Consider the following 26,588-nt stretch of genomic DNA (forward strand, 5'->3'; position numbering starts at 1 on the left):
CACAAACTTTTCCAAGAGAATTCACGAAACAGGTATAGATCTAGTAATATCTCGTGCACACATGCGGCATGCCAGAAGATAAAAATATCTCCTAGCCAGATAATAAATAGATAAGCCCTTGATCAGTTTCAACAAGGAGTAGTTAAGATCACAAGATCGGCACAGCAAGATCTGGACCGTCCATCCCGCTAGGCTTTCCACAACCACGGAAGGCAGTTTAGGTACCAGAAACCCTCCCCGCCGCTGCCGCGCATATATATACCGCTGCCCCAATCCCCCGCGAGGGTTCCGAGGAGAAGCGCAAAAACCCCAAAGCCAGCACCGATTTCTTGCGGAGAAATCATCCTTCGGCCTGCTGGTTCGCTCGCGAAGATCCAGGGGTAACCGATCTCATCCTCCTCCTTCCCCTTCTCGCAGGAATCTCTTCTTGTTCGCGCGGGAGACCAGATGGATGTGTTCTCTTTTGCTGTTTCTTTTCGCTCTTCAGATTAGTTGGGACGGACGCGTTCGTGTGAGGAGGAATGCGGATTTGTGCGCTGTTTAGGTTTCTTGGATGGGATTTTTCGGTGGATGTTGCTGTTTCCTGTTCTGCTAGATGCAAAATTCCCCCCTTTTTAGGTCCCCGTCCGTACCAGCAATTTTCTTCTTCCCGTACTGGAGGTACTGCAATTTGTTGTTTTTCCTGTACAAGGTAGTTGTGCTGCTTCAGATAGAAGAGGATCTTCGAAATTCCAGACGGGTTTAGTCAGTTGTGCAATTTCCCCACTTGAAGTTGTCGTTTTTTCATCCTAATATGTGTTCCTGGGGCTGTGGGTTGTGTAAGCGAGAGCGTGATTTGTTACCAATCGGCTATCGTGCTTTCTTGGTCACTTCTTGGGTTGATGGTAGTTTGTAGGGAGCTTGAAAAGTACGAGCGTTCATGTAGATTGTAAAATTTTGGGGGTTTATTTGTATCAATTGTTATATAAGCTATTTGTTGTCAGACCCTTTGATGCTTAACCCCCCTAAACCGTGTCAAAACTGTGGTGGTTGTTTTGTTTGTCATGTACCTATATCTATGCATCGCTTAGATATCTTTTTTCAAGCTACCTCTTTGTTTAGATATCTTAGCTCCCAAGGATTCCAGCCAGTTGGTTGTCCGTACCTCTGATTTAAGTCACTCACTTTGTTTCAGCATTCACCGATCTGCATTTTTTTTTTTTTTGGCAAAGCGTACTTCATAGTTCCATTTGCCAAAGAATATTATTCAGTGTTTTGTTGTGTCTCTCATGTTTGCTGATTTTGAAAGCATTATGTTGCATCATGGATTTTTAGAGGCTTCAGAGATTATAATTGTGCATGAACCTGATTTCTGGTACCCTCAACTAGGATAATATCTAAATGTTGCTTACTAGTAATGGTTTACACCTGGAATGCGTGAGCCACTGTGTGTACATGTTTAACACATCAAATATTTGTAGTCATGTTGGTGATTTTATCCTATTTGGTGATAACTGATGCATTTATTGATGTGGATGCGATGATTTAACTTACTGTGTTATGCCATTTTTTTGCATTATGAGCTTAATTTGACAAGTAATAATTGGCATCTCATCGCAAAAACGGAAAGAAACTAAACCAGCTACCAAAATTTGGTGTACGCAATCTGCCTTGTGAATGTTAGGTGATTCAGTTATTGTGAATGGTAGATGGTTCAGATACTTGGTACTTGCTAGGTTATCTACCATGTATTTGGTCTGCTGCTTGCTGCTATATCTGATATCAGCTAAAAGTTAGGTTATCCTTGGATGATGAACAAATAACCTTGCCTTTGTAGTCTGCGCTGTTGATGCTGTTGACATTTATGCTTCTCTTTGCCCAACTTTCTGATGGCTATCTTCTCCTTTGTGCAGATAAATCATGGGTGGCGTTTTGGGTTTAGTTCAGGTTGATCAGTCAACTGTAGCCATCAAAGAAACGTTTGGGAAATTCAATGCGGTCCTGGAGCCTGGTTGCCACTTCTTGCCTTGGTGCATAGGAGATCGGATTGTTGGTTACCTCTCACTGCGTGTGAAACAGCTAGATGTCCGCTGTGAAACTAAGACAAAGGTTTTCTTCTATATCATCATATCTGTACTTATTTAGCAACTTTGCTGAAGCAATTTCAACTAAAGAAGAACATTCCCAACAGGGTGTTCCTCTGTTCACCACAGCATTTTCGCTAACATTCTTTGGTTAATACTTTCCTGCTTTTTTCAACTCTGATGGCTCGATTTTTATGAATTCAGGATAATGTCTTTGTAACTGTTGTTGCTTCTGTCCAATACCGTGCTCTTGTTGATAAGGCACCTGACGCCTTCTACAAACTAAGCAACACAAAGCAACAAATTCAGTCCTATGTCTTTGATGGTAAATAAATTTCCTGTCTCATGTTTTGACTACATCCTAGCTTTGGGTTCAGTTTTAGCCTTATGCTAGTTCTCATAGAGCTATGTGTCTGTTTCAGTCATTAGAGCCACTGTCCCGAAGCTGGAGCTGGATGATGCATTTGTGCAAAAGGATGACATTGCCAAGGCTGTTGAAGAGGAGCTTGAAAAGGTTTGTGTCTGCTGTTTGTTTTTGTAGAGCACAGAGAATATCTTGCCTGACCTGATTTGCTAATGGTGTAGGCAATGTCTATGTATGGGTATGAGATCGTGCAAACTCTGATAGTTGATATTGAACCTGATGTGCATGTCAAGAGAGCGATGAATGAGATCAATGCAGGTAATTGTTAATGATTGGTTGCTTTCAGTCCATATGCATCAGATTAGTACTACTCCCCCTGATCCATAATAACTGTCCGGACTTTAGTTCAATTTAGTCCAAATTCGAACTAAAGCCCTGGCACTTATTATGGATTGGAGGGAGTAGATGATATGATTTTATTCTCTACTAGGGTACATGTTCAGAATTATCGTTTTGCTTTCAGTACATGTGCATCAGATTGATACTAGATAATATATTATGATTTTATTCCCCACCAGGATATATGATCAGTTTTGTATTGATGTCTTCTTTTATTTTGTGAAACAGCTGCTAGGATGAGGTCGGCAGCCAATGACAAAGCTGAAGCAGAGAAGATTCTTCAGATCAAGAGAGCTGAAGGAGAAGCTGAGTCCAAGTACCTTGCTGGTGTGGGTATCGCAAGGCAGCGTCAGGCCATAGTTGACGGGCTGAGGGACAGCGTCCTCGCCTTCTCAGAGAATGTCCCTGGTACCACTGCAAAGGACATCATGGACATGGTTCTGGTGACCCAGTACTTCGACACCATGAAGGAGATTGGGGCCTCGTCCAAGTCCTCTTCAGTGTTCATCCCCCATGGTCCTGGAGCCGTCAAGGATGTCGCGTCGCAGATCAGAGATGGTCTCCTGCAGGCCAACACTATCTAAGAGGACCTTGGAAAAGGATGTCTTTCGTTTTGCAAGAGTTTTGAAGTTCTTCCATCAATATCCTAGAAGTATAGTATGCGAACAATGTTAGGCAACTTCGTTAGTAATTTATCTACGTGCATGAACTACTGAGTTAAGTTATGAACTTCACCGACAAACACCTGGTAAGACTAGCATGGAGTGGGTTACCGTAGTAAAGTTTAGGCTGAATATTACCCTGAATGGTACTGCAAGTGATACTGGATGGCCAGTCTTTAATGTCGTTTGGTGATATTCTTCTATAATCTGTGCTATGCTATCTCGACCAGGTTGAGCTTAATTTCCTTTGAGAAGTTTGTTGTTGTGCACAACCTCGGGTGCAGACAAGTCTTACTGAGAGCCTTGTGACTGTTATTGCAATAGGTTATCAGAATGATATGCATGTTGCTGATTGTCCAGTTAGGCTGCAATTCATTTTTCTGAACAGAAATATTTACTAGCAGCATAAGGTGTGGAGCACCCAGTGTCGACATCAATTCAATGCAATGCATATAACTGTACAAGTGCACAACCGTGCTCACTCATCATGTAACATATAGTATATGGACATGTACTTGCATCATGTATTAGTCTTTGCAGCTGCTATTCAGTATGCTTGTGACAATGCTCATCTACAATGTAACTCCGGTGCTCTGCTCTGTCTGTTGAGCACATGAAAGGAAGCCAGCAAGTTCAAGTGCACCAGGTTTGCAGGCTTCTGATGGAGCAAGTCGGGCACGGCGACTGCGGCCATGACTTGAAGTTGAGACCCTGCAGGTTCCAGGCCTCCAGGTACTCCTTTCTCCACTCATCCCGTAGCTCCGCAGAGTCACTGAACCATTGCCTGGTGAGTAGAAACGTTAGGGCTGGCTGGCCACTGCAAACAAAAACGCTGCAAAGAAGAGAGGGGCTAGAAGATGAGCGTGGTATGGACGTTAAGGTTCATGGCATGATGTTAAGGTTCTGCAACCATTCAACTACCATGCAAACTCGGCACAGGTGCATGGACTGACCGATACAGAGCTACCAATCCAACACGAAATTATGTGTCTGTCACAGAAGCCGTATCCGTCCCCAAGGTATCAGGAAGTTCAGATGGACGCAGAGAACACAGCAGTCATTCTGTCGAACACCGCGCGTGCAAGACAAGAAAGAGGGGGGAGTTACCTGCAGACGAGGGAGCAGCTGAGGAGGTCGACGCAGTCCAGCTGCGAGAAGACCCGCGCGATCACGTGCGCCGGCACGCGCAGCGCGGCCGCCGGGACCTCCCCTTCGTCCTCCTGCGGCGCCATGGCCGGTCCGACCCAAGAAGGTCCAGCTCCTGGATTGGCTTCAGAAACCTTGGAACTCTCTCCAGCTCTCGGCTTCCGATGCCCACTTTTGTTGGCTGAATTTGAGCGATCAGCTTGGCTATTTGCTGCTACCGATCGTGGTTTCTTTAGTCTAGATGATGGGGGATGAGGTAGTTTGTGGCTGTGGACAAAACCGATGCCATGCTAGCGACATGGCGTGCATAAATTAAGGTGTGCTTATGCAGGCTGATTGCTCGGCTAAGCGCGAAAGTGACGCGCAAATTGACGTGCAGCCGTGCAGGATTGGGGAAACGACCAAGAACGGCTTCATCCTTCGGCTGTTCCTCTCGAGGAAATTAATGAGCCAAACCGGATTAGCTCTTGGCTAACGTCAATTCAAGCGTGTGATGTCTGTTGCTTTGCTTTGATCTGAGACGTTGAATTTTGCTGCAGTAATTTTCGGATTTGGAAGTACTTTCTGATTGTGATCCTGTTATGTTAGATGAAACGAGTACCTCCTATGACCGGCACTTAGGACATGCTTGATTCAAACAATTTACATAGTAACAAATTTGTAGAATTATATACAAATTTGTCCTATGATAATTGTTTGATTTATAGGATTGAATTTTATAGTACAGAAGTTTTTTCAAGGCAATCTTTTGCGCTAGATTTCATAGAAAATCTAACATTAACTCGTGCAGTACCTTTTTTGAGAATCATTTACTTTTTCTGTAGTGGATGTAGTGAACATGCTATGCCAATTTGCTCCTTTGTTTTTCCAATCATGCAAATAAAATAGGCCCTAAATTATGGATCAGAGGAAGTAGTACAAAAGTACTAGCGCGACGAAAGCTCATATTTGGATAATCAAACTACACTCTTTGTTTTGAAATGGAACGAGTAGTCTGGCAAATTCAGGCCCGTGCAGACTGTTACAATCGCTCTCTTTGATGCGTTCTTCATTGAAAACCTACAAGTATCTTCTTTTTGCAACCTGTTAGTGTACACATTTGAAGGAAAAAAAAAAAGGAAGATGGCGGCATTGATCTTTGTTAAATCAATCCAGCATTCTTTGCAACAAGTCAGAACCATCCAACTAGCTAGATAAGATTGGCAACAACGGAAATAACATTTAGGAGATGCTGGTATACATGCTGAACCCAGTCGTGTACCTATTAACCAATTAAAAAGTGAGTCCACCAAAACAATTTGTTTGAACCACATGATTGGAGAAGAATAAACCATTTTGATTTTTATGCATATTGGAGGACTCCACGTTTAGTGTGGATATTTGGAAAAGACGGAAATACTAAAGTCACAAGTAGAAGCAACAATATGGAGTTTGAATCAAAATATAAGGGAGCCGATCTCACAAGGATGATTATATTTTATCACGAGTAATAGCTAGCTTTATTACTATCTCTCAAAGTAGTAAACTTAAGTACTTCCTCCATCCCAGAATTTAAGACGTCTAAGGATTGGTCAAAAGTCAAACCTCCACTAACTTTGACTAAATATTTAGGTAAAAACATTTACAAATGTAATGTTGAATGGACACGTTAAGAAAATATACTTTATGGTAAATCTATTGATACTGATTTATTATTGTAAATGTTTTATATTTTTTTGTATAAACTTGGTCAAACTTTAAAAACGTTGACTTTTGATTAATCCTTAGGTGCCTTACATTTTGGGATGGATGAAGTATTTCTTAAGAGTCTTTCTAGGGTATTTTTTTAGAGGAAATACCAAAAAAACATTTCAGATCCATTTATATAATTTTTATATTTCATAGGGTTTATTAGGTGTATACATAGCCTGTATTCAGGCTAAGATTAATTACAAGAACGAGAGTGCTGCAAATAAAAACTACCAACAACCGCGACAAGCACTTCACAAACTTCAATCGTAATGTGGCTTTTGATGACCATTGTGATAATTTGTGTTGAACGATGCCCTTTGTCTCGGGATCGGTTTCGTGTTATATAGGCCACAACATCGGCAGGATATACATTGAGTCTGTTTACAACTTGGAGAGGAGATAAAGGAGATTTGGACTGATCCTTATAAACCGAATCAGCCCATATACAAACTACTAACAACCTCTATCTCTAGAACATGTTACGGTAATTATCCTTCACACCCCTCCTCAATCACAACTCTCTTGAGGTTGAGATTGTGCTTAAACTCTTCGAGTTGCCGTGCTGTCAATGCTTTTGTAAAGCCATCTGCCACTTGGTCTTGTGATGGTATGAAGCGAATCTCAAGCAATCTCTTGCTAACTCTGTCTCTTACAAAATGGAAGTCTATTTCAATATGCTTAGTCCTTGCATGAAAAACAGGATTAGCAGAAAGGTAAGTAGCTCCCATATTGTCACACCATAAGCATGATGTTTGTTTTCTTTTAACACCAAGTTCCTTTAAGAGAGATTCAACCCAAATTATTTCAGCAGTAGCATTTGCTAGTGCCTTGTATTCTGCCTCTGTACTTGATCTAGAAACTGTTGGCTGTTTTCTAGCACTCCATGAGATTAAATTAGGACCAAAATAAACTGCAAAGCCTCCTGTAGATTTTCTATCATCTACACAACCTGCCCAGTCAGCATCAGAAAAAGCACTCACTAGGGTGGATGAAGATTTTCTAAAAGTTAATCCAAGAGAAGCAGTTCCTGTAATATATCTCAGAATTCTCTTTACTGCTGTCCAGTGAACTGTAGTGGGTGCATGCAAATACTGGCATACCTTGTTTACTGAGAAAGCAATATCAGGTCTAGTGAGGGTTAAGTATTGGAGTGCACCAACTATGCTTTTGTACCTGCTGCTGTCATTCGGTCATAATGGACTTCCTTCAAAGGCACTTAATTTGTCAGAGGCTGATAATGGCGTTGATGCCACTTTTGAATCTCTCATGCCAACTTTAGCTAATAAATCCAAGGCATACTTCTGTTGGGTTAGAATAATATCACCATTTTGTTTCTTTACCTCAATTCCTAAGAAATAGTGAAGTTCACCTAGATCTTTTAACGCAAAAGCTGCACCCAAATCTTGTAGCAGTGCTGAAGTAGCTTTGTTTGAGGAACTAGAAACAATAATGTCATCAACATATACCAACACAAAAATAGTGATACCTGACTTGTTGTATATAAATAGTGATGTGTCAGCCTTGGATGGCAAGAAGCCAAGTTCTTGCAATTTTCCACTTAGCTTGGCAAACCATGCTCTTGGTGCTTGCTTGAGACCATATAATGATTTATCCAGCTTGCATATGAAATGAGGAGTTTTGGGGTCCTCATAACCAGGTGGCTGCCTCATGTAAACTTCCTCTTCCAGAACACCATGAAGAAACGCATTCTTCACATCTAATTGCCTTAGACTCCATCCTCTGGAAACTGAAATGGCTAGAACAAGTCTAATAGTTGCAGCTTTAACAACTGGACTGAATGTGTCCTCATAATCTATACCATATCTTTGCTTAAAACATTTTGCTACTAATCTAGCTTTATACCTATCTATGGTTCCATCAGCTTTTTTTTTAATTCTATAAACCCACTTGCAATCTATGAGATTTATGCCATGTCTATGTGGTACTAAATGCCAAGTTTTATTTTTTACTAAGGCTTTAAACTCATCATCCATAGCATTTTTCCATTCAACATTGCTAAGGGCTGTCTCTATGTTATCAGGTTCATTACGTTCATTGCTTGCAGTAATTAAACCATACCGTACTGTACCGTCGGTGTATGTTTTCTCCCTTCTACTCCCAGTTTGCAATCTGGTTCGGTAGACTGGCGGTGCAGGAGGGCGTGTAGACGAAGTCTCCACAGAAGATCCTCCTGTCTGCGTCGGATCTGGTGGCCCAGCTGCGGGGACTCGTGTCGCCACTCTGCCACGGGCGGGAGCTGCGCCGATTGGCCCAGCAGGCCTGCCACTGACCCACCTGGTCGGTTGTCCACGCGTGGGTGGAGCAGGAGGAGGGCCACGCGGGGGAGTCGACGCGTTTGTCCCCCTGGACGTGGCATCGCGTGGATGGTCGGCGCTTGGAGATGCCGAAGGGCCAGGCGACGTGTCGCTGGCTGATTCCCTAGTCGCTCCTGTGGACGTGGGGGCGGAATCTGACGCCGTGGATCCCGACGCCGCTGATCCCGATGCCGATTCTTCGGAGATCTCAGTCGGATCCTCATCGTGTTCAGCGCCGTGGCTGTCATTTTGTGCCGAATTTTCTTCTCCGTCGTTTGCACCCGTATGATCATCAAATGAAGCCGAATTTTCTCCTGTATCTTGCTGCATTTCCTGAGGAGTAATAATTGGAGCTAAAACAGGAGAATCATTAGTCATTAGATCAATGCACTGAAGAATTTCCTTTCGAAGGAGTGCTCCGGCGTTCGGGTGGAGTTTGGAGAAGGGAAAAACTGACTCATCGAAAACAACATCTCTGGATATGTAGACTCGATCAGTAGACACATCAAGGCATTTGACACCTTTGTGTATGTGACTGTACCCAATGAAGAAACATTGTTTAGAGCGAAAAGCTAACTTTGTAGTGTTGTATGGTCGAAGGTTTGGTCAACAGGCGCAACCAAAAACTCGTAGAGATGAAAAATCTGGAGTCTCTTGAAGGAGTCGTGTCATGGGAATTTCTTGATTGATGACTGAAGATGGTAGCATATTTATGAGGTATGTTGCAGTTAGGAAAGCCTCATCCCAAAATTTTAATGGCATGGATGCTTGAGCAAGAAGTGCTAAACCAACTTCTACGATATGACGATGTTTACGTTCTGCCGACCCATTTTGCTGATGCGTGTGGGGACATGATACATGATGTGTAATGCCAAGTTTGGTGAAGAAAGGATTTAATTTTTCATATTCTCCACCCCAATCTGATTGGATGGCAATTATTTTCCTATCAAATTTGCGTTCAACGATATTTTTGAAGTTCTGAAACACCTGAAAAACTTCAGATTTCTTTTTGAGAAGATAGATCCATGAGAATTTACTAAAGTCATCTATGAAGCTTACATAGTATGAAAAACGGCCAACAGAAGTGGGTGCCGGTCCCCAAACATCTGAGAACACCAATTCTAGTGGTTTGGTTGACACACTGGTTGATCTAGTATAAGGAAGTTGATGACTTTTTGCTCTTTGACATGAGTCACAAATAAAATCACTCCTAGACTTATCGGAAAAAGGAAGATTAAAACTTCTAAGGACTCGTTGAACGACTTTGAAGGAAGGATGACCCAGACGATCATGCCACCTTGTAGCTGAAGGCTTGGTGGCGCTAAGGACTCTTTTATTGGAACTTGTCGATGACACCCGTGGATAGAGGCCTCCTGTTCATCTACACTTAAGAAGATTTTTCTTCGTTGCCAGATCCTTCACATAGAAATACCAAGGATGAAATTCGACATAGACATGATTATCTCTTGTGAAACGATGAATTGAAACGAGATTCTTTGTAGCAGATGGAACATGCAACACATTGGTGAGATGAAAATGTTTGGATGGGGACTTAACAAGTGCATGACCAATGTGACTAATGTTCATACCTGCTCCGTTGGCCGCATTGATCTTGTCACGGCCGTGATACTTCTCTTTCATCATGAGCTTGTCAAGTTCGCTTGTGATGTGGTCGGTGGCGCCGGTGTCGGAGTACCAGTTGGTATCGACACCGTAGGAGGCAGCGTTCGCGCCTCTCTCTTCTTCTTCCTCACCATCATCTTCTGAGTACCGGTGCCAGCACCGATATTTAGAGTGGCCCTGTTTGCCACAGATTTGGCAGGTCACGGCGTCGCGGTCTCTGCCGCCGCTTCTGCCACCACGGCGACCGCCACCGCGGCCACCTTGTTGCTGCTGCTGATGACCTTGTCCATGCCCTTGGACATGGCCGCGGCCGCCTCCACGGCCACGGTAATTGCCACGGCCGCCATGCCGGGCGCCGCGTCCCCGTGCTGCTGCGTTGACGGAGGACTTGGGCTCGTCGTTGTTGAGCAGCAGCTTCATGTGGTTGTCATAGGAGGAGAGCTGCGCGTAGAGCTCGGGGACGGTCACCTTTTTTTCGGGGTTGGCCCCGATGGCGGCGAAGAGGGGGTTGTACGGGTCGTCCAGCCCAGCGAGGAGGTACTCCACCACCTCATCTTCCTCCATGGGACGGCCTGTTGCTGCAAGCTCGTCAGTGATCGCCTTTACCGCTGCAAAATATTGCGCGGTGGTTTTGCCTTCTTTCTTCGTGTTGGCGAGTTGCACCCGCAGGTTGGCGATGCGAGTGCGTGACTTGGCTGCAAACATTGTTTTGATTGCGAGCCAGACAGCTGAAGCCGTCTGACAAGGGATTAACTTGTCAATGCCTATGGATTGTAGGCTAGGGTTTAGTTAGAAGTAGAGGGTAAGTAGATCTCGAAGGTTTCAGCCGAAAAGTACTCGACGACTATGAAAACTAGGGTTTGCAGACAATGATTCGATTGATTCTTCGTCCCTCGACTCCCCCTTTATATAGGAGGTGGAGTCGAAGGATTCGTGTTGTACAAGTTTACAGAGTTCGGGACGGTTTCTAACTCATCCCGCCAGATTACAACACTTCCTATTACAACTCTATTTCTTCCTTAAACGCATCTTGGGCTCCCGAATCTTCTTATTCTTCGGGTAGTGGGCCTTCAATAAACCCCGGGTACTATATTCGGCAGGCCCATTTGGGATGCCTATGTCAGTAGCCCCCGAGATTTTGCTTGAATTGTAAAGTCAGGGAAAATCTCCACTGTTTATTTTTACCCGAAAGCCTTAATCTTTCTATATTTCTTCTCATAAAATTCTATATTGTACAGGGATATTGGTAATTGGGGCTAGTTCATCTGACGGATCAGGTACTAGTTAACTGCTCTAGTGGCAATCCGCAAAAACCTACTTCAAAATCACGTCCCTGGACATGATCTCGGGATACTGGTGTAAACTTCGACAGGTGCCGCTTAAGGTCTTACCATTACGTCGAGTCCCAGTCCAAATTTATCGGGTACCTAACGCGTCCGTTAGGATTTTTCTTCGTATTCGTTGATACGGATAAAAGTAGCAGAGCGCAGTCTTTGGCGATGCCACGCCCAGCAGAATGGATTCTGGGGTCTTACCTTCGCAAATTTGCGGCATTCAGAAATTGATCGCAACTTTGGCGTTCTGAGAATATATTGTCGAGTGCTTTTCCGGCTGTTGGAATGGCACATTTTATTGAGTCAAATATGACTTATATTGTTCTCCCGATGGGAGTATATGTAGAGTTAATTATAACTCGAAATATACTCTCTTGCTCTTCTATTTTTCCTTTGTTAATTTCATCGGGCACGCGAACAGCGTTCCCGATGGGAGTAGCCCCCGAGGCTACAGCCAAGAACTTGTGCTTGGTTGTAGGCTCAACATTTTATTCCACCTTGTCACTATTTTGTCATTATTTCGCAATATGAACTCTTTCCTCTTCTTCTTCTCTCTCTTTATTTTTATATTTCTCGGGTGCGCGAACAGCGCTCCCGATGGGAGTAGCCCCCGAGGCTACAGCCAAGAACTTGTGCTTGGTTGTAGGCTCAACATTTTCTATATTGTCATACTCGAAATTTTACTTTTTGTCGGAGTAGCCCCCGAGCATTTGGGCAAAAACTTGTATTTGATCAAAGGCTCCCGAAGTATTGAATATTTCATCCTGTCGCCAATCTCTGAATACTTCCTTGTCGACATTCTTCACTTAATCAAATTTACTTCATCCTTGACAAGTAGTCGTGAATTTTCTGTCCTGTGGGTCCATTGCTTCCACCACGTTGACACGTCGTGCAAGTGGGGGACACACGTCCTCCGCTTTTTCTGGCGCACGTACGGTAACGCCTATCTCAGTAAAAATACTTTGTTGCCCTTGTATCTAGAAGATCTATTCTCACCCCACGATTTTTTCATCCAACGGTGCACTGCTTCACCCGATTCTTATATAAACCCTTCTTCAACCTCCGTTCATCCCCTTGCTTGCGCCGCTCGTCTGTTCCTCTTTGCAAAACTTCTCCTGCGCCCAAATCTCTCCGAGCTTCCGCATTTACGAACATTGCTTTGCCCATTGCCGTTGATGCCACCGCGCACGCGACTCACTCGCTACAGCACTCCCGAATCCAAGATGGCCACCGAAGATCTTGAGTGGGAAAGATCCAAAATCTCCAACCAGGACATCAACACGCTGAAAAGGCTTGGCCTCATGAAGAAGGAGGACGCCATCCGCTTCCCCAAATAAGAAAGCTACCCCAACCCTCCAATGGAGTATCGGGTTAGTTTTGTTGATCATCTCATCCGTGGCCTCTCTACCCCAATTCATGATTTTCTCCGCGGTCTTCTCTTTGTTTATGGGATTCAGCTGCACCAACTGACTCCCAATTCCATCCTCCACATTTCTATTTTTATCACCCTTTGCGAATGCTTCCTCGGAGTCCCTCCTAATTGGGCTCTGTGGAAGCGTATTTTCTGCCTCCGCCGCAATGGCTCTCACAACGTCACCTATAACATAGGTGGCGTTGTTATCTGTGTCCGCACTGATGTCGATGACAGCGACGTCAAGTTTCCTGACGCTCTCCAAGGATGGCGCAAGAGATGGCTCTACATTCACGAAGAAAGCGCCAACTCCGTTGAACACAACATAGTTCCTTTCGACGGAAGTGCCAGAATCCAACGCCGCCGCTCCTGGGATGCCGAAGTTTCCGAAGAAGAGAAAAAGGCGACAGAGGCACTCATGTCTCGTATCCATCAGCTGCAAAACATTCGAGGCAAAGAACTGTCTCGGTGTTCAAATCACCGCCTACTTCCTTAGGATTAGGGTGCAGCCTCTTCGGGCTCGCAAAAATCCCCTCCGGACGTATTCTGGTGAAAACGACGCCAATAGAATCTCCGACGATCTTTACGCAAAGGACTTGGAGAAGTTGATCCGAAGAGTTTCCGCTTGGCAAAAAGGATCCTATTCCTTCCGCTTGTCGCGTGGAACCATACAGCTCCGCCAATCCTCTCCCCAAGGTATTTTGCCTTCTCGAGTTTCTATCTTGTTCCGAATTTGCCCTGCATCTCATTGTATTTGTGTCACTCTAATTTTTCTTTTGTCGCTGTTTTCTTGCAGAACCATCCTACTATGACTTCCCTTCCTCCTCTTCCTGAGGATGGAGAAGTCGAAGAACGGGGCATCGTTGCCGAAGATACCCCAGGTTCTTCTATTCCTGAAAGTGAAGTCGCGGGTTCCCACAAATCTGCGGCTTCCCATGAAAAGGAAGTTGAATCTCAGGCCAGTGAATCGACGCAAACCCTTCCTCCTGCAGCTTTCCCCAAAGAACAAAAGGAAAAGGCATGATGCCGAGGATTCTGGCACTTCTAAGGCTGAAGAAGCTGGTCCTTCTAATCCGAGGGCAGCTTACGATCCTTATGTTGAATCCCTCATCAGCTCGTAAGTCACCTATCTCGCTATATTTTTGTACTCGAAATATTTATCTTGTCGTGCTTTTTATACTGCTGATTTTTTGATCAATCAGTGATGAGGAGGAAGAAGTACCAGTTACTGACGTGGCTCCTCGAACAAGCACATCACGTACTGTACTTGCCTCAGACACGCTAGTTGAAGGAGAAGAAACGTCGCCTCCTCAACAAGACGTCGTCACCACTACTCCGCCATCAAGCCCCCGTGTCCCTTCACCAAAAAGGGCAAGGGTTGAAAAGATTGTTGATTCTCGCCTCGGTTGGGCAGTTCGTCGACTCTGCTTTTAGATGATGTAAGTCTGTCGACATCTATATTTTCCTTATTTTATTTTTCCACACCTTTTCTCTTTTTCATGCCGATGTTTCTCTTACTGTGTTCACGCTGAACAGCCTATGATCAAGGATCTTCTCCGCATCGGGTCCCAATTTATTGGGTACCGTGAATATGCCGCCAGAGCCGAAGGTAACGACTTTTATACTTGCTATTTTGCACTGACTTTCTATTCCTGTTGCTCGTCGCTATTTTTTGATCTTTCTTTTCTTTCTTTTTCATATCTCGACAGAAAAACTTTCAGAGGCCAACGAACGTATCGACGCATTTGCTAAAAAACTCGAGCAAAGTGAGGCGGCTCGCAAGAAAGCTGAACTTGCTGCTAGCAAAGCCAGGGCCGAGGTTGATGAAGCCAAGGTGAAAGCTGCTAGTGTCGAGGAACTGCAGAGAAGGCTCAAAGATGCCGAATCTGCCTTAGATGAGCAGAAAACTGCACAAACTGTGCGTGAACAAGAGATCATCAAGCGTCTGAAGTCGCAAAGTCGACGTACGCTGAGTAATATCATCAACCCCTTCTATTGTACTTCCTGTTTCTTGGTTTTTGACTAATGGTTCTTTGTTTTGTGTGGCAGCCCAAACAAACCAAGATTTTGATCTGGAGAATCCCGTCAATGACCCTCTCCTTGATGCACTTTCTCTTCTGGAGTTCCATGGGCGCGAAATTCGTGAAGGCGTGGCCAATGCCAGTGCAAGTTTGTCGGCGTTATTCCCCTACTTCTTCCCGAAGAAAGAGGAACCTTCGACTTTCCTTGCCCTTGCCAAGCTTTTCAATTCGTCGGAAGACCTGGGATTGAAGATGCGTCAGGAGAATATGAAGGTTCTTTGTCGAAATCTGTTGCCACAGTTCTTGACAGCCAACAGACGCTTAATTGGATGAAGGTTGGCGACACCAGCCAGGTAGAGCAGTCGAGATGGAGGTCGCTGATCAAGGCGGCCAAGCCCAACACGAAGAAGATCTTGGCGTATCTGGGGATCAAGCCAGCTTCGACTCCTAGCTCCTCGAGGCCGGAGGTCTAGTTGCATGCCTCTGTTTTTCTTTCTGTTTCTTTTGCTTCTGTCGCCAAAGTAGTCATTTGGCGACACGTACTTCCTTAGCTCCACTGAAATGCCCTTGTAATTATTCCAAGAGATTAATGAAAACTTCTATCTTTGCTTGTTGTTTGATGTTGTCTTGTTTATTTTTCAGTTGATATTTGATAACTATACTCCATCTTCTGCTCCTTCCAATGTTTCGCCTTCTTCTTCCCGCGCGAGGAGAGCTTTTGGTGATACCGCTCCTGTCGACGATACCTTGTCGCAAGAACTGGATGAACTTCGGCAACAACTTCAGTATGCGAAGAAGCAAACACTTGTGATGATGGAGCAATCTCGTAAGTCATCTGAAGCCGAAAAAATTGCTCTTCAACAAGCTCGCGAGGCCGTGGCTGCTAAGGAAATTGCTGCTTCCGAGGCTGAAAAGGCGACTATTCGAGAAAATTTCATGCTCGAATTAATGAATGAAGCGGTGCAGATATGTCGGGTATGCCTGTTTCATCCGCTCGATATCCTTTATCTCGCATACTATTGTTTCTTGAAGGTTTCCACTTCTTTGTTTTGATAGGTGCCTTTTATCGATGTCGCTGCGAGGAAGAGAGGGTGAATGCTAGGACAACCCTTCTTGTTAATCTCTCCCTGGACCATGGTTCTTTGTTTTGGGCTACCCCGGAAAGGACCCGCCAAATTGTCAGATTTCAAGATCGCGCCTCTCAAACTCGCGATTTCCTCGACTTCTGTACCAAGACCTTGTCCATGGTTTACAACTCCATGTTTCCTCGGAACGTCCAACCAAAAACTCTTCTGAATTGATGGAAAGGTTCAAGGATGCTCGCAGATATCCATGATTTTGTCAAGGCTCAACTAGTAGCCGGCGCGCATTTGCTCTTATCATGCTCCAAATCGCCACTCGAAGCTTGACCTTACCTGAGGTTGTCGAGAAGGTTCACCAAAAAGTAAAACGGCGGAGAGTTGGTGTTGACAGGATTAACACGAAGGTTACGCCTATAGCCGAAGAAATGATTGAGGACCTACTTCGGATGGATGCCGACTTTTTTGCCGATGGCCATTATGCCGATTTTCTTGGTGCTGCTCCTGAGGAAAACAGGGTTACTCTTGATGACATATTGAATCAAGACTAGTTAGTTTCTTCTTGTAGATATTTCTTCTTTTGTAATCCATGACTATATTGTAAAGCAATCATTATATTTCTCTGTTTGTTTAGCCCCCGAGTGTTTCGGTGACTCTTTACTATATTTGTATACTTGCGAGGTTTTGAACCAAGGCATTTATATATTTAAGGTGAATATGAGCCCCCAAGCTTTTTATTGAGCACTTTTTTGTATTTTTGTTGACTCACGAGGTATTTGAATACCAAGGCAAGTTTTTCCTTTTGTCGATGAACTATATTGAAATTCGTCGGAGCGAAGACTTTGGTCATGTCGATAAAGAAGAAAAGTTATATTGTCACTATCTTTATTATATTGCAGCACCGCGAGCCCGCCTCATTAAAAACCTTCTCCGGCCCCACTCGGTGCCCCGAAAAAGGAAAAGAGTGCGTCTGAAAACTCGCGGGCGTTTCAGTACATTGAAGCTTTACAAAGACTATATTTTGACTTTAGGCGTAAAAACGCCTAAGTTGCGCCACGTTCCAGGGGTTTGGCTCCTCCACCCCTGTCTTCTTGTCCTTTATTCTGTATGCTCCTCCTCCAATTACTTCCGTGACAATGTAAGGGCCAAGCCATGGTGACTCGAGTTTTTCATGACTTTTTTGCGTGAGCCGAAGAACTAGGTCTCCCACCTGAAAAGATCTTGGCCGCAAACGTCGAGGGTGGTAATTCTTCAAGTCCTGTTGATATTTGGTTACCCGAGATAATACTTCATCTCGAGCTTCATCAAGTGCGTCGACGTCGTCTTCTAGCACTCTTCTCGACGTTTCTTCATCATATTCAGCGACACGTGGAGAGTTGTGCTCTATCTCGATTGGTAGTATCGCTCTCTGCTCCATGAACCAGAAAACGGAGTTTCCTGCGTTGCTGTGTTTGGTGTTGTTCGGATGCTCCACAACACGCTTGGTAGTTCTTCTGGCCAGGTATGTCGAGCTTTTTCCAGTGGTCCTAACAAGCGCTTCTTGATACCATTGCAGATGATGCCATTGGCTTTCTCGACTTGCCCATTGGTTTGAGGATGTGCAACTGACGCAAAGTTCAGCTTAATACCCACCTCTTCGCAATAATCTTTGAATTCATGGGATGTGAAGTTGCTGCCGTTGTCTGTGACGATGCTATGGGGCACTCCAAATCTGAAGACGAGGCCTTTTACAAATTTTACTGCGGATGCTCCATCTGGTGAATTTATCGGCTTCGCTTCTATCCACTTTGTAAACTTATCGACAGCTACTAGCATGTACTCCTTTCCTCCTGGCCAGGATTTGTGTAACTTACCCACCATATCAAGTCCCCATTGAGCAAAGGGCCATGACAATGGTATTGGTGCTAGCTCTGCTGCTGGAGAGTGGGGTTTTGCAGCAAACCTTTGACACGCGTCGCAAGTTCTTACTATGTCCTTGGCGTCCTCGATTGCTGTCAACCAAGAGAATCCTGCCCGAAAAACCTTGGCTGCAATAGCTCGACTACTTGCGTGGTGGCCACATATTCCTTCGTGTACATCCTTCAGAATTATTCTTCCTTCTTCGGGTGTGACGCACCTTTGCAAGACGCCCGAAATACTTCGCTTATACAATTCTCCCTTGACCACCGTGAAAGCTTTGGAGCGTCGAATTACTCGCCTTGCTTCAACCGGATCGTCAGTATTTCTTTCCGAAGGATATATGATATGTACGGCTGCATCCACGGTATCTGTATCATCATGACCAAGTCCTGATCTTCTTCGTCCTCTTGCTTTTCTTTGGCAGCCCCCGAGGGTTTCTTCTTCTTCTTTTTTGACTTTGTTGGCTTAGTGGATCTCTCTGTTATCTCTTCCCAGAATACACCTGGCGGGACTGGAAGGCACTGTGACCCGATGTTTGCAAGAACGTCGGCTTCGTCGTTGCTCAACCTGCCAATATGATTTACTTCGCATCCATCGAATAACTTCTCAAGCTCGTTGTACACCTCCTTGTATGCCATCATGCTATCATTGACTGCATCACATTGGTTCATAACTTGCCGAGCCACCAACCGTGAGTCGCCAAAGATTTTTAATCGAGTTGCTCCGCAGCTTTTGCCATCTTCATCCCGTGTATGAGAGCCTCATATTCTCGCTTCATTGTTAGATGCGTTAAGGAACGTCATCCGGAGGATGTACTTCAATTTGTCGCCTTCAGGTGATATGAGTACTACTCTGCGCTCAGCTCCTTCTAGTCTCTTGGACCCATCAAAGTTCATGGTCCAAGTTCTCGATAAATCTGGAGGTCCCGTATTTTGCAACTCCATCCATTCTGCGATGAAGTCCGGCGTATTTGCGACTTTATTGCTTTTCTTTTTCATACGTGATGTCCCGAGGGGAAAGTTCTATTCCCCAAAGGGAGACACGACCCGTAGCTTCCGGGTTATTCAAGATATTTGATAAGGGAGCTTCATTGACCACTATGATCGGGTGTGCCGAAAAATAGTGGCGCAATTTTCGTCTTGTCGTGAACACTCCATATGCTAGCTTTTGGCACCGAGGGTACCTTTGTTTTGAAGGTGACAAGACTTCGCTCACGAAGTATACCGTCGCCGCACTCCATGGATTTTCCCTTCTTCTTCTCTTTCGACAACTAATACCGTGCTAACCACTTGGGGCGTGGCTGCAATATATAGCAGGAGAGGTTCCTTTTCCTTTGGAGCCACCAGGATTGGTGGTGTCGAGATTTTTCGCTTCAGATCCTCGAAAGCTCTGTCGGCCTCTTCGTTCCACTGGAATTTATCTCCTTGTTTTATCGCGCATAAAATGGTAACGCTTTTTCTCCTAACTCGGCGACGAACCTGCTCAAAGCTGCGACTACTTGATTAGCTGCTGTATTTCTTTCAACTTTGTTGGCTTTCTCATTGTTACTATGGCTTGTATTTTGTCGGGATTTGCTTCAATCCCTCTTGCCGAAACTAGAAACCCCGAAGTTCTCCTGGGACGCCAAAAGAACACTTCGTCGGGTTCAGTTTGAGGCAGAATTTGTCGAGGTTGTCAAAAGTTTCTTTGAGATCCTCGATCAACGTTGTCCCCTTTTTTGATGTTATGACGACATCATCGATGTATACTTGCACGTTTTTCCCGATCCGTGTTGCTAAACACTTCGCATCATCCTCTCGATATGTTGCTCCCGCATTTTTTAGACCAAAGGGCATTGTCTTGTAGCAAAACACGCCGTAAGGTGTAATAAACGCTGTCTTGGCTTCATCATCTTCTTTTAATCTGATCTGGTTATAACCAGAGTATGCATCCAAGAAGGAAAGACGTTCGCAACCTGCCGTGGAGTCGATAATTTGATCGATCCTTGGGAGGGAAAGTGATCCTTAGGACAATGTTTATTGAGACACGTAAAGTCGACGCACATGCGAAGGACTGTCGTGTTTTTCTTCGGCACCATCAACGGGGTTAGCTACCCATGTGGCTTCTGTAGATATTTCTCTCGATAAAACCAGCTTCTTCGAGTCGATTTATTTCGAAAGCATGGCTTTGCGGTTTGGTTCAAAAACGCCGCAAAGGTTGTCTCGATTGGTTTATTTGTTGGATCCAAATTTAGGTGGTGCTCGGCAAGTTCCACAGGTACTCCTGGCATGTCAGCTGGACACCATGCAAAGATTTTCCAGTTCTCACGGAGGAACTTGACGAGCGCTTTTCCTATGCGATATCCATATCGTTTGCGATAGATGTCGTCTTTTTTGGATCTGTCGGGTGAATCTGCACCTCCTTAGAATTTTTCTCTGTGTTGAAAGTTGATTCTTTATTTGGCCTTCCAGCGTACGGGCAAGACGTCGTAATCAGTCATGCTTTTTGACGCCAAGTACTCGGCTTGCATCCCGAAAGTTTACGCCAACCCGTGAAAATCCTTGTCGCACTTATCGGCTAAGGCAAAGCTTCCCTTGACTCGTGATTGGTCCTCTTGGTCCGGGCAACCTCCACAACAGGTATGTCTAGTCTTCTACAGCCATAAAACTAGCAAATGCAGCTCCTCCCAACAGCGCGTGGAATTGACATGGAAAATCCACGACTTAAAATTCGAGCTACTCGATTCTATAATATACTCGGGTCCCAAATTGAACATCGAGATTGATTTTTCCCAATGGATAACTTGGTTTCTCTGGTGTGATGCCGTGGAACCTTGTGTCTCGTTGGTTTCAAGTTTGCTAAGGATATGTTCATCTTCCTCAATGTATTCGCATACATGAGGTTCAAGCTGCCGCCGCCGTCTATGAACACTCGAGAGACATCAAATCCTCGCGATAATCGGCGAGAATAAGTGCCGGCCCCCTGGTCGAGGAACTTGCTGCGGATGATCTGCTATTGTGAAGCCGATATCTTGTCCCGACCAATTAAGGTACTCAACTGTTGGTGGAGGCATTTTCTCCGCCATAAACACTGTCGTGAGATTACTTTTTGAGCTCTATTGGACGGCCTTCCCTTACGAATCATCAACACGGCTCCGTTGGAGTGTGGATCAACAGAGTGTGGTGGTGCAGGTGCTGCCGCTATTCGTAGCTGGTGTCGAGTGTCCTCTGTAATCGCGGGAGGTGGCGGTAGATGAATCTCGCTCCTAGGCTCCCGAGGGTTTCTCTGTGCTGCTCGAGCGTGAGCATTTTCTGCATATCCGAACATTGCACGAAAATTTCGACAGTCTTTCTGCAGGTGCCTGACTGTCTTTTCCCGTTGTCGTCGAGGAAGAAGTGCATCCGGCACGGTCCGTTCAGCATTTCCTCGGGGACACGAAAGGTCTTGGAAACCTCGGCCCACTATTTTGCTCGTTGCGTGAATCATCCCTATTATCACCTCGCTGTTCACCGCTTCTCTGGTAATCATCTCTGTTGCCTCCCGTATTTGTCCGAAAACCTGCCGAAATTTGTTCGGGGCGTCGTAGTTACCGGTACGTCCGAGGAAATCTTCGCCTCGGTTGATAGTTTCGACCACGGTCCTCCTCTCGGCGACTGTGTCGTTTGTTGTGGACAGCGTCTTCTCCATCTCGCCCATTTATTTGCTATTTCCATCAACGCGGATACCGTCCTTGGATTGGTCCTTCCCAAGTCCTCGACAAAGTCTCCACGCTCGACTCCCGCGACAAACGCATCTATTGCTCTCTCGTCGGATATGTTTTCTGCCGAGTTTTTGATGATATTCCACCTCTGGATGTACTTTCTCATTGGCTCATCGGCTTTTGTCGACACGCTCTCAACTCCTCTAACGATGCGGGTTTTTTGCACGTGGATCTGAAGTTCTTGACGAACACGTCCTCGAAACTTTCCCAGTGTCGATGGATCCCGGAGCGAGTTTCTTTATCCATGATCGTGCGGCACCACTCAGGTGCACTGGATGCTTTGCATGGCTGTTGCCCTAGTTCCTCTGTCGGCTTCACCGTCTCCAGATAGTCGACTAGCCAATCCTCTCGGATCTTGAAGGCCGTCGAATTTCTTGAAATTATCGGGTAACTTGAATCCCGAGGGACTCGCGTTTTTCGGACTCTCCTCGTGAAGCATGGTAAGCCGCACATATCTTCGTCGTTAAGTTCGGGGATTGCCGATGATCCCTTCGCTTTGCCGCGCTCTGTCGACTCTTGCTTGTGCTCGTGTCTCTTGCTCCACTTGGCCCTTCAGGTGCCGCTGCCGCTGCTGCTGCAGGTCGCGGACTATTTTGCCTTGCCACTCCTTCGGGAGGCGTTGATATAAACGCTGTCCCCATAGCTCCAACTCCTGCTACCGCCATATTGTACAAGTGTTTCCCTTGGGTCACCGGAGGTGGTTTAGATGCAAGGATAAAAGCATGTGTCGCCATATACCCAGCCTCTGGTGTCTTAGGGATGATGTTTCCTCTTGTATCTATCGACATAAAGGACATGTCGAGGTTTTGAACCAAGTGTTCTCTTTCTGCCTCGGGTATGTGTTGCAGCCTTGATCTTGCTCTGTTCCGCGCCTCCCGATGGCTATCACCCGTAGTTCTAGATTGTCGACTTAGATCTGCCCTTCTCTCGCCGGATGCGTAAGCTGCCTCCTTTCTCCCGTTCAACTCAGCCGTCTGTTTTTCCAATTCCCTGGCAGCTCGTGCGAGCCTATATTGATATGCTTGCAATTCTTCCGGTGTGGCTGTGGTAGCCATTGGTTACGTGCCGTTCATAGCTCTCGCAGCTCGTCCCACGCTGCTTGTGAAAGTTGAACTCTATCTCGCGGCTCTGGCCCGACGTATTTGTTGCCCAAGCCTTGTCGCAGATTGGAGGGATCGACGTATGGATTTCCCAAACCGTCGAAAGCCTCGATGTCTCCTCTTGACCTTCAATGGCGTAAATCTGATGATACCTTGTACTCAGATCTATGTTGGGTTTGGTGACATCATCGTTGAGATTGATGAAGACCTTGCCTTGTGAGAGATTTGTCGATGAAGTCATGATCGTCGACATCGCTTGAGCCATCGCTTATATACGAGTCCGCAGATGACTCAAACGATATGTCGTTGAAGATCTTGGCGAGTTTCTCTCTTGCTCGATGCCGACGTAGCGTGTCGCCGAGGTTTCTTCTTCTCCTGACTCGTTTGACGATGCATAGCTTGAAAAATCGGAATCGGCCACTGATGATCCCGACGAAATCGGAATTTCGACACGATACGATCCTTCCTTCTCGACGCGAAAGTGGAACCTTCCGAACGTCATCTCCATGGGCTCCGCCAGATACGCATATGCATCCAAACGGGAGGGTGGGTGAGGAACAAAATCGACAAGACCAGTAGCGATCTGTTTACCTCGATCCATCGTGTTGCTTGCGGTTGACGATGTCGAAGATCTTGAGCGTGCCATCGAGATCAGCTCCTTACGCCTCTAATTCCCACAGACGGCGCCAATTGACAAGGGATTAACTTGTCAATGCCTATGGATTGTAGGCTAGGGTTTAGTTAGAAGTAGAGGGTAAGTAGATCTCGAAGGTTTCAGCCGAAAAGTACTCGACGACTATGAAAACTAGGGTTTGCAGACAATGATTCGATTGATTCTTCGTCCCTCGACTCCCCCTTTATATAGGAGGTGGAGTCGAAGGATTCGTGTTGTACAAGTTTACAGAGTTCGGGACGGTTTCTAACTCATCCCGCCAGATTACAACACTTCCTATTACAACTCTATTTCTTCCTTAAACGCATCTTGGGCTCCCGAATCTTCTTATTCTTCGGGTAGTGGGCCTTCAATAAACCCCGGGTACTATATTCGGCAGGCCCATTTGGGATGCCTATGTCACCGTCCTCATCCCGATGCAGCTCACGAGAATCTCCTTGGACAGGGAAGCCAACAGATAGTGCAAAACTTGCTGATCAGTCTGCACCCAATTTTCATATTCTGGGTTGCTTACCTTAGTGTTGCCCTTGCCGTCACTATCCTCGACGGTGATCGTGTTCGCCGGTGACACGTCCAAAATGTATCTACTTTCCCGAACACTTTTGCTATTGTTTTGCCTCTAATTTGTGCACTTTGGATGCAACTAACACGGACTAACGCTGTTTTCAGCAGAACTGCTCTGGTGTCTCGTTTTTGTGCAGAAATCCAACTTTCGGGAAAATCCTCGGAATTTATGCAGAAGGCCCTATTTTCCCAGAATAATGACAGAGCCAGAAGGACAATTAAGGTGGAGGCCCGAGGGCCCCACACCATAGGCGGCGCGGCCCGGGGGGGCCCGCGCGGCCCCGTGGTGTGGCCCCTCGGCCGGCCTCTGACGCCCTCCTTCGGACTATTTATCGGCCTCGACCTAAAAACGCACGGGGAGAAGTCGAAGTCGCCGAAACCCTCCGTAACGCCGCCACATCGCGAAACTCCGTCGCGGGAGCCGAAGTCTCCGTTTCCGGCACTCCGCCGGGACGGGGAATTGGAGGAGATCATCGCCGCCATCACCGCCAACGCCTCTACATCAACCAGCCATGTTTCCCCCATCCATGTGTGAGTAATTCCCCCGCTGTAGGCCGAAGGGGATGGTAGGGATTGGATGAGATTGGTCATGTAATAGCATAAGATTGTTAGGGCATAGTGCCTAGTGTCCGTAATTGGTACTTTGATGATATTGTTGCAACTTGTTATGCTTAATGCTTGTCACTAGGGCCCGAGTGCCATGATCTCAGATCTGAACATGTTATTGCTTCATCAAGAAATTCATTGTTTATGGTCTTACCTATAAGTTGTATACACATGTCGCTGTCCGGAACCGATGGCCCCAAGTGACAAATCGGGACAACCGGAGGGAATGGTAGTGATGTGAGGATCACATGTGTTCACGGAGTGTTAATGCTTTGCTCCGGTACTCTATTAAAAGGAGTACCTTAATATCCAGTAGTTTCCCTTGAGGCCCGGCTGCCACCGGCTGGTAGGACAAAAGATGTTGTGCAAGTTTCTCATTGCGAGCACGCACGACTATATATGGAACACATGCCTATTGATTGCTTTGTACTTGGACACCGTTTTATTATTATCTGCAAATGCCCTGCTATGATTGTTACATGAGTTTCTCTCATCCATGCAACGCCCGCCATCCGTCCCCGTGCCTACAGTATTTTAATCCTGCTGTTTACTAAAATCACTACTGCTGTCTCTCATTACTCTGCCGCTTTGTTATTTCACTACTCTTGCTATAAAACGATTACTCGATAAACTCTTGCGAGCAAGTCTGTTTCCAGGTGCAGCTGAATTGACAACTCCGCTGTTAAGGCTTCCAAGTGTTCTTTGTCTCCCCTTGTGTCGAATCAATAAATTGGGTTTTACTTCCCTCGAAGACTGTTGCGATCCCATATACTTGTGAGTCATCAAGACTATTTTCTGGCGCCGTTGCCGGGGAGCATAGCTTTATTTGGAAGTTCACTTGGATTGATATTGTTCGCTGCAAATTCTCCATCATGGGTAAACCTCGCGATACTAAGATCGCCATATTACCATCCACTACAAGAAAAGGTACAATTCTGAATACCTCTGCTGCTCTTGATTCACCATCTGTGATTGATAAACTTGTTTCACCGCCACATGCTTCACATGCGGATACTTCTGCTGAATTTGAAAACTCTCATAATATTGATAATATTTCTGCTGTGCTTGATGATAGTGGTTCATTGGGATCCTTTCTAGATGCTACAATTGCTAAGTCTAGACAAATTGAAAATACTGAAACTCCTAATGCTACTACACCTGTTAATTCACCTGAACTTGATTATTTTAGTGATGATCCTGATGAAGATTATGTGGAGCTTAATGATGATTTTATTGAAAAATGCAATGCTACTACTGATGCAAGAAAAATTAAAAAGTTGCTTGCAGAACATGCTGTTAGATATAAACTGTCTCCTGATCCTAAGTTTGCCACATCTCCTATAAACATTAAGGATAAAGATTATGATTTTTCTCTTGATCTATCTCATATAGCTATTGTTGAGAAAACACCCTTTTGTGGTACTGAAAAAGAAAGTGTTGTTGAACACATGACTGAGTTATCTACTCTTAGTAGCTTGTTTTCTGATGATGTCAAGATGCGAACTTACTTTGTTGCTAAAATCTTTCCATTCTCATTAAAGGATGACGCTAAAACTTGGTATAATAGTTTGTCACCTAATTCTATTAAAAGTCCAAAAGAATTGCTTGATGTTTTCTTCCGCAAATAATTTCCTGCTAGTGCTCAACATATTGCTTTGCAGAGAATTTATAATTTTGACCAGGGAGATGAAGAGAAATTGCCTGAGGCTTGGGCAAGATTTTGTTCTCTTATTAGAGCTCGGCCTGATCATGATTTGGAAAAGCATGATTTACTTGATATATTTTATAGTGGACTAACCATTGAGTCTAGGGCATACCTGGATAGTTGTGCTGGTTGTGTTTTCAGGAAAAGAACTCCA

The 26,588-nt window shown here is 45.3% G+C and overlaps 3 protein-coding genes across 4 annotated transcripts; 2 read left to right on the forward strand and 1 right to left on the reverse strand.

Moving 5' to 3' along the window:
• Positions 1–235: 235 nt before the first annotated feature.
• On the forward strand, positions 236–3,729 carry LOC127300807 (hypersensitive-induced response protein-like protein 2). The gene is made up of 6 exons (XM_051330977.2): positions 236–380; positions 1,893–2,088; positions 2,268–2,388; positions 2,486–2,577; positions 2,649–2,745; positions 3,055–3,729. The coding sequence occupies exons 2-6, from the start codon at positions 1,900–1,902 to the stop codon at positions 3,408–3,410; spliced, it is 855 nt and encodes a 284-aa protein (XP_051186937.1). The 5' UTR covers positions 236–380; positions 1,893–1,899; the 3' UTR covers positions 3,411–3,729.
• A 108-nt stretch (positions 3,730–3,837) lies between these two features.
• Positions 3,838–5,058, reverse strand: LOC127300808 (uncharacterized). Of its 2 annotated transcripts, none has more exons than XM_071820196.1 (2): positions 4,596–5,058; positions 3,838–4,320 (listed from the first exon to the last, which is right to left on the reverse strand). In XM_071820196.1, the coding sequence occupies exons 1-2, from the start codon at positions 4,718–4,720 to the stop codon at positions 4,122–4,124; spliced, it is 324 nt and encodes a 107-aa protein (XP_071676297.1). In that variant the 5' UTR covers positions 4,721–5,058; the 3' UTR covers positions 3,838–4,121. The 2 variants fall into 2 exon arrangements, with proteins under 2 accessions (XP_071676297.1, XP_051186938.1); XM_051330978.2 differs by having other exon boundaries at positions 3,838–4,272; positions 4,596–5,036.
• Positions 5,059–14,459: 9,401 nt separating this feature from the next.
• On the forward strand, positions 14,460–15,402 carry LOC127303804 (uncharacterized). Its single transcript, XM_071820991.1, has 4 exons — positions 14,460–14,487; positions 14,585–14,657; positions 14,758–15,012; positions 15,098–15,402. The coding sequence occupies exons 2-4, from the start codon at positions 14,588–14,590 to the stop codon at positions 15,400–15,402; spliced, it is 630 nt and encodes a 209-aa protein (XP_071677092.1). The 5' UTR covers positions 14,460–14,487; positions 14,585–14,587.
• Positions 15,403–26,588: the final 11,186 nt, after the last annotated feature.

The sequence above is a fragment of the Lolium perenne genome, chromosome 5, assembly GCF_019359855.2.
Source record: "Lolium perenne isolate Kyuss_39 chromosome 5, Kyuss_2.0, whole genome shotgun sequence".
NCBI classification, from domain to species: domain Eukaryota; kingdom Viridiplantae; phylum Streptophyta; class Magnoliopsida; order Poales; family Poaceae; genus Lolium; species Lolium perenne.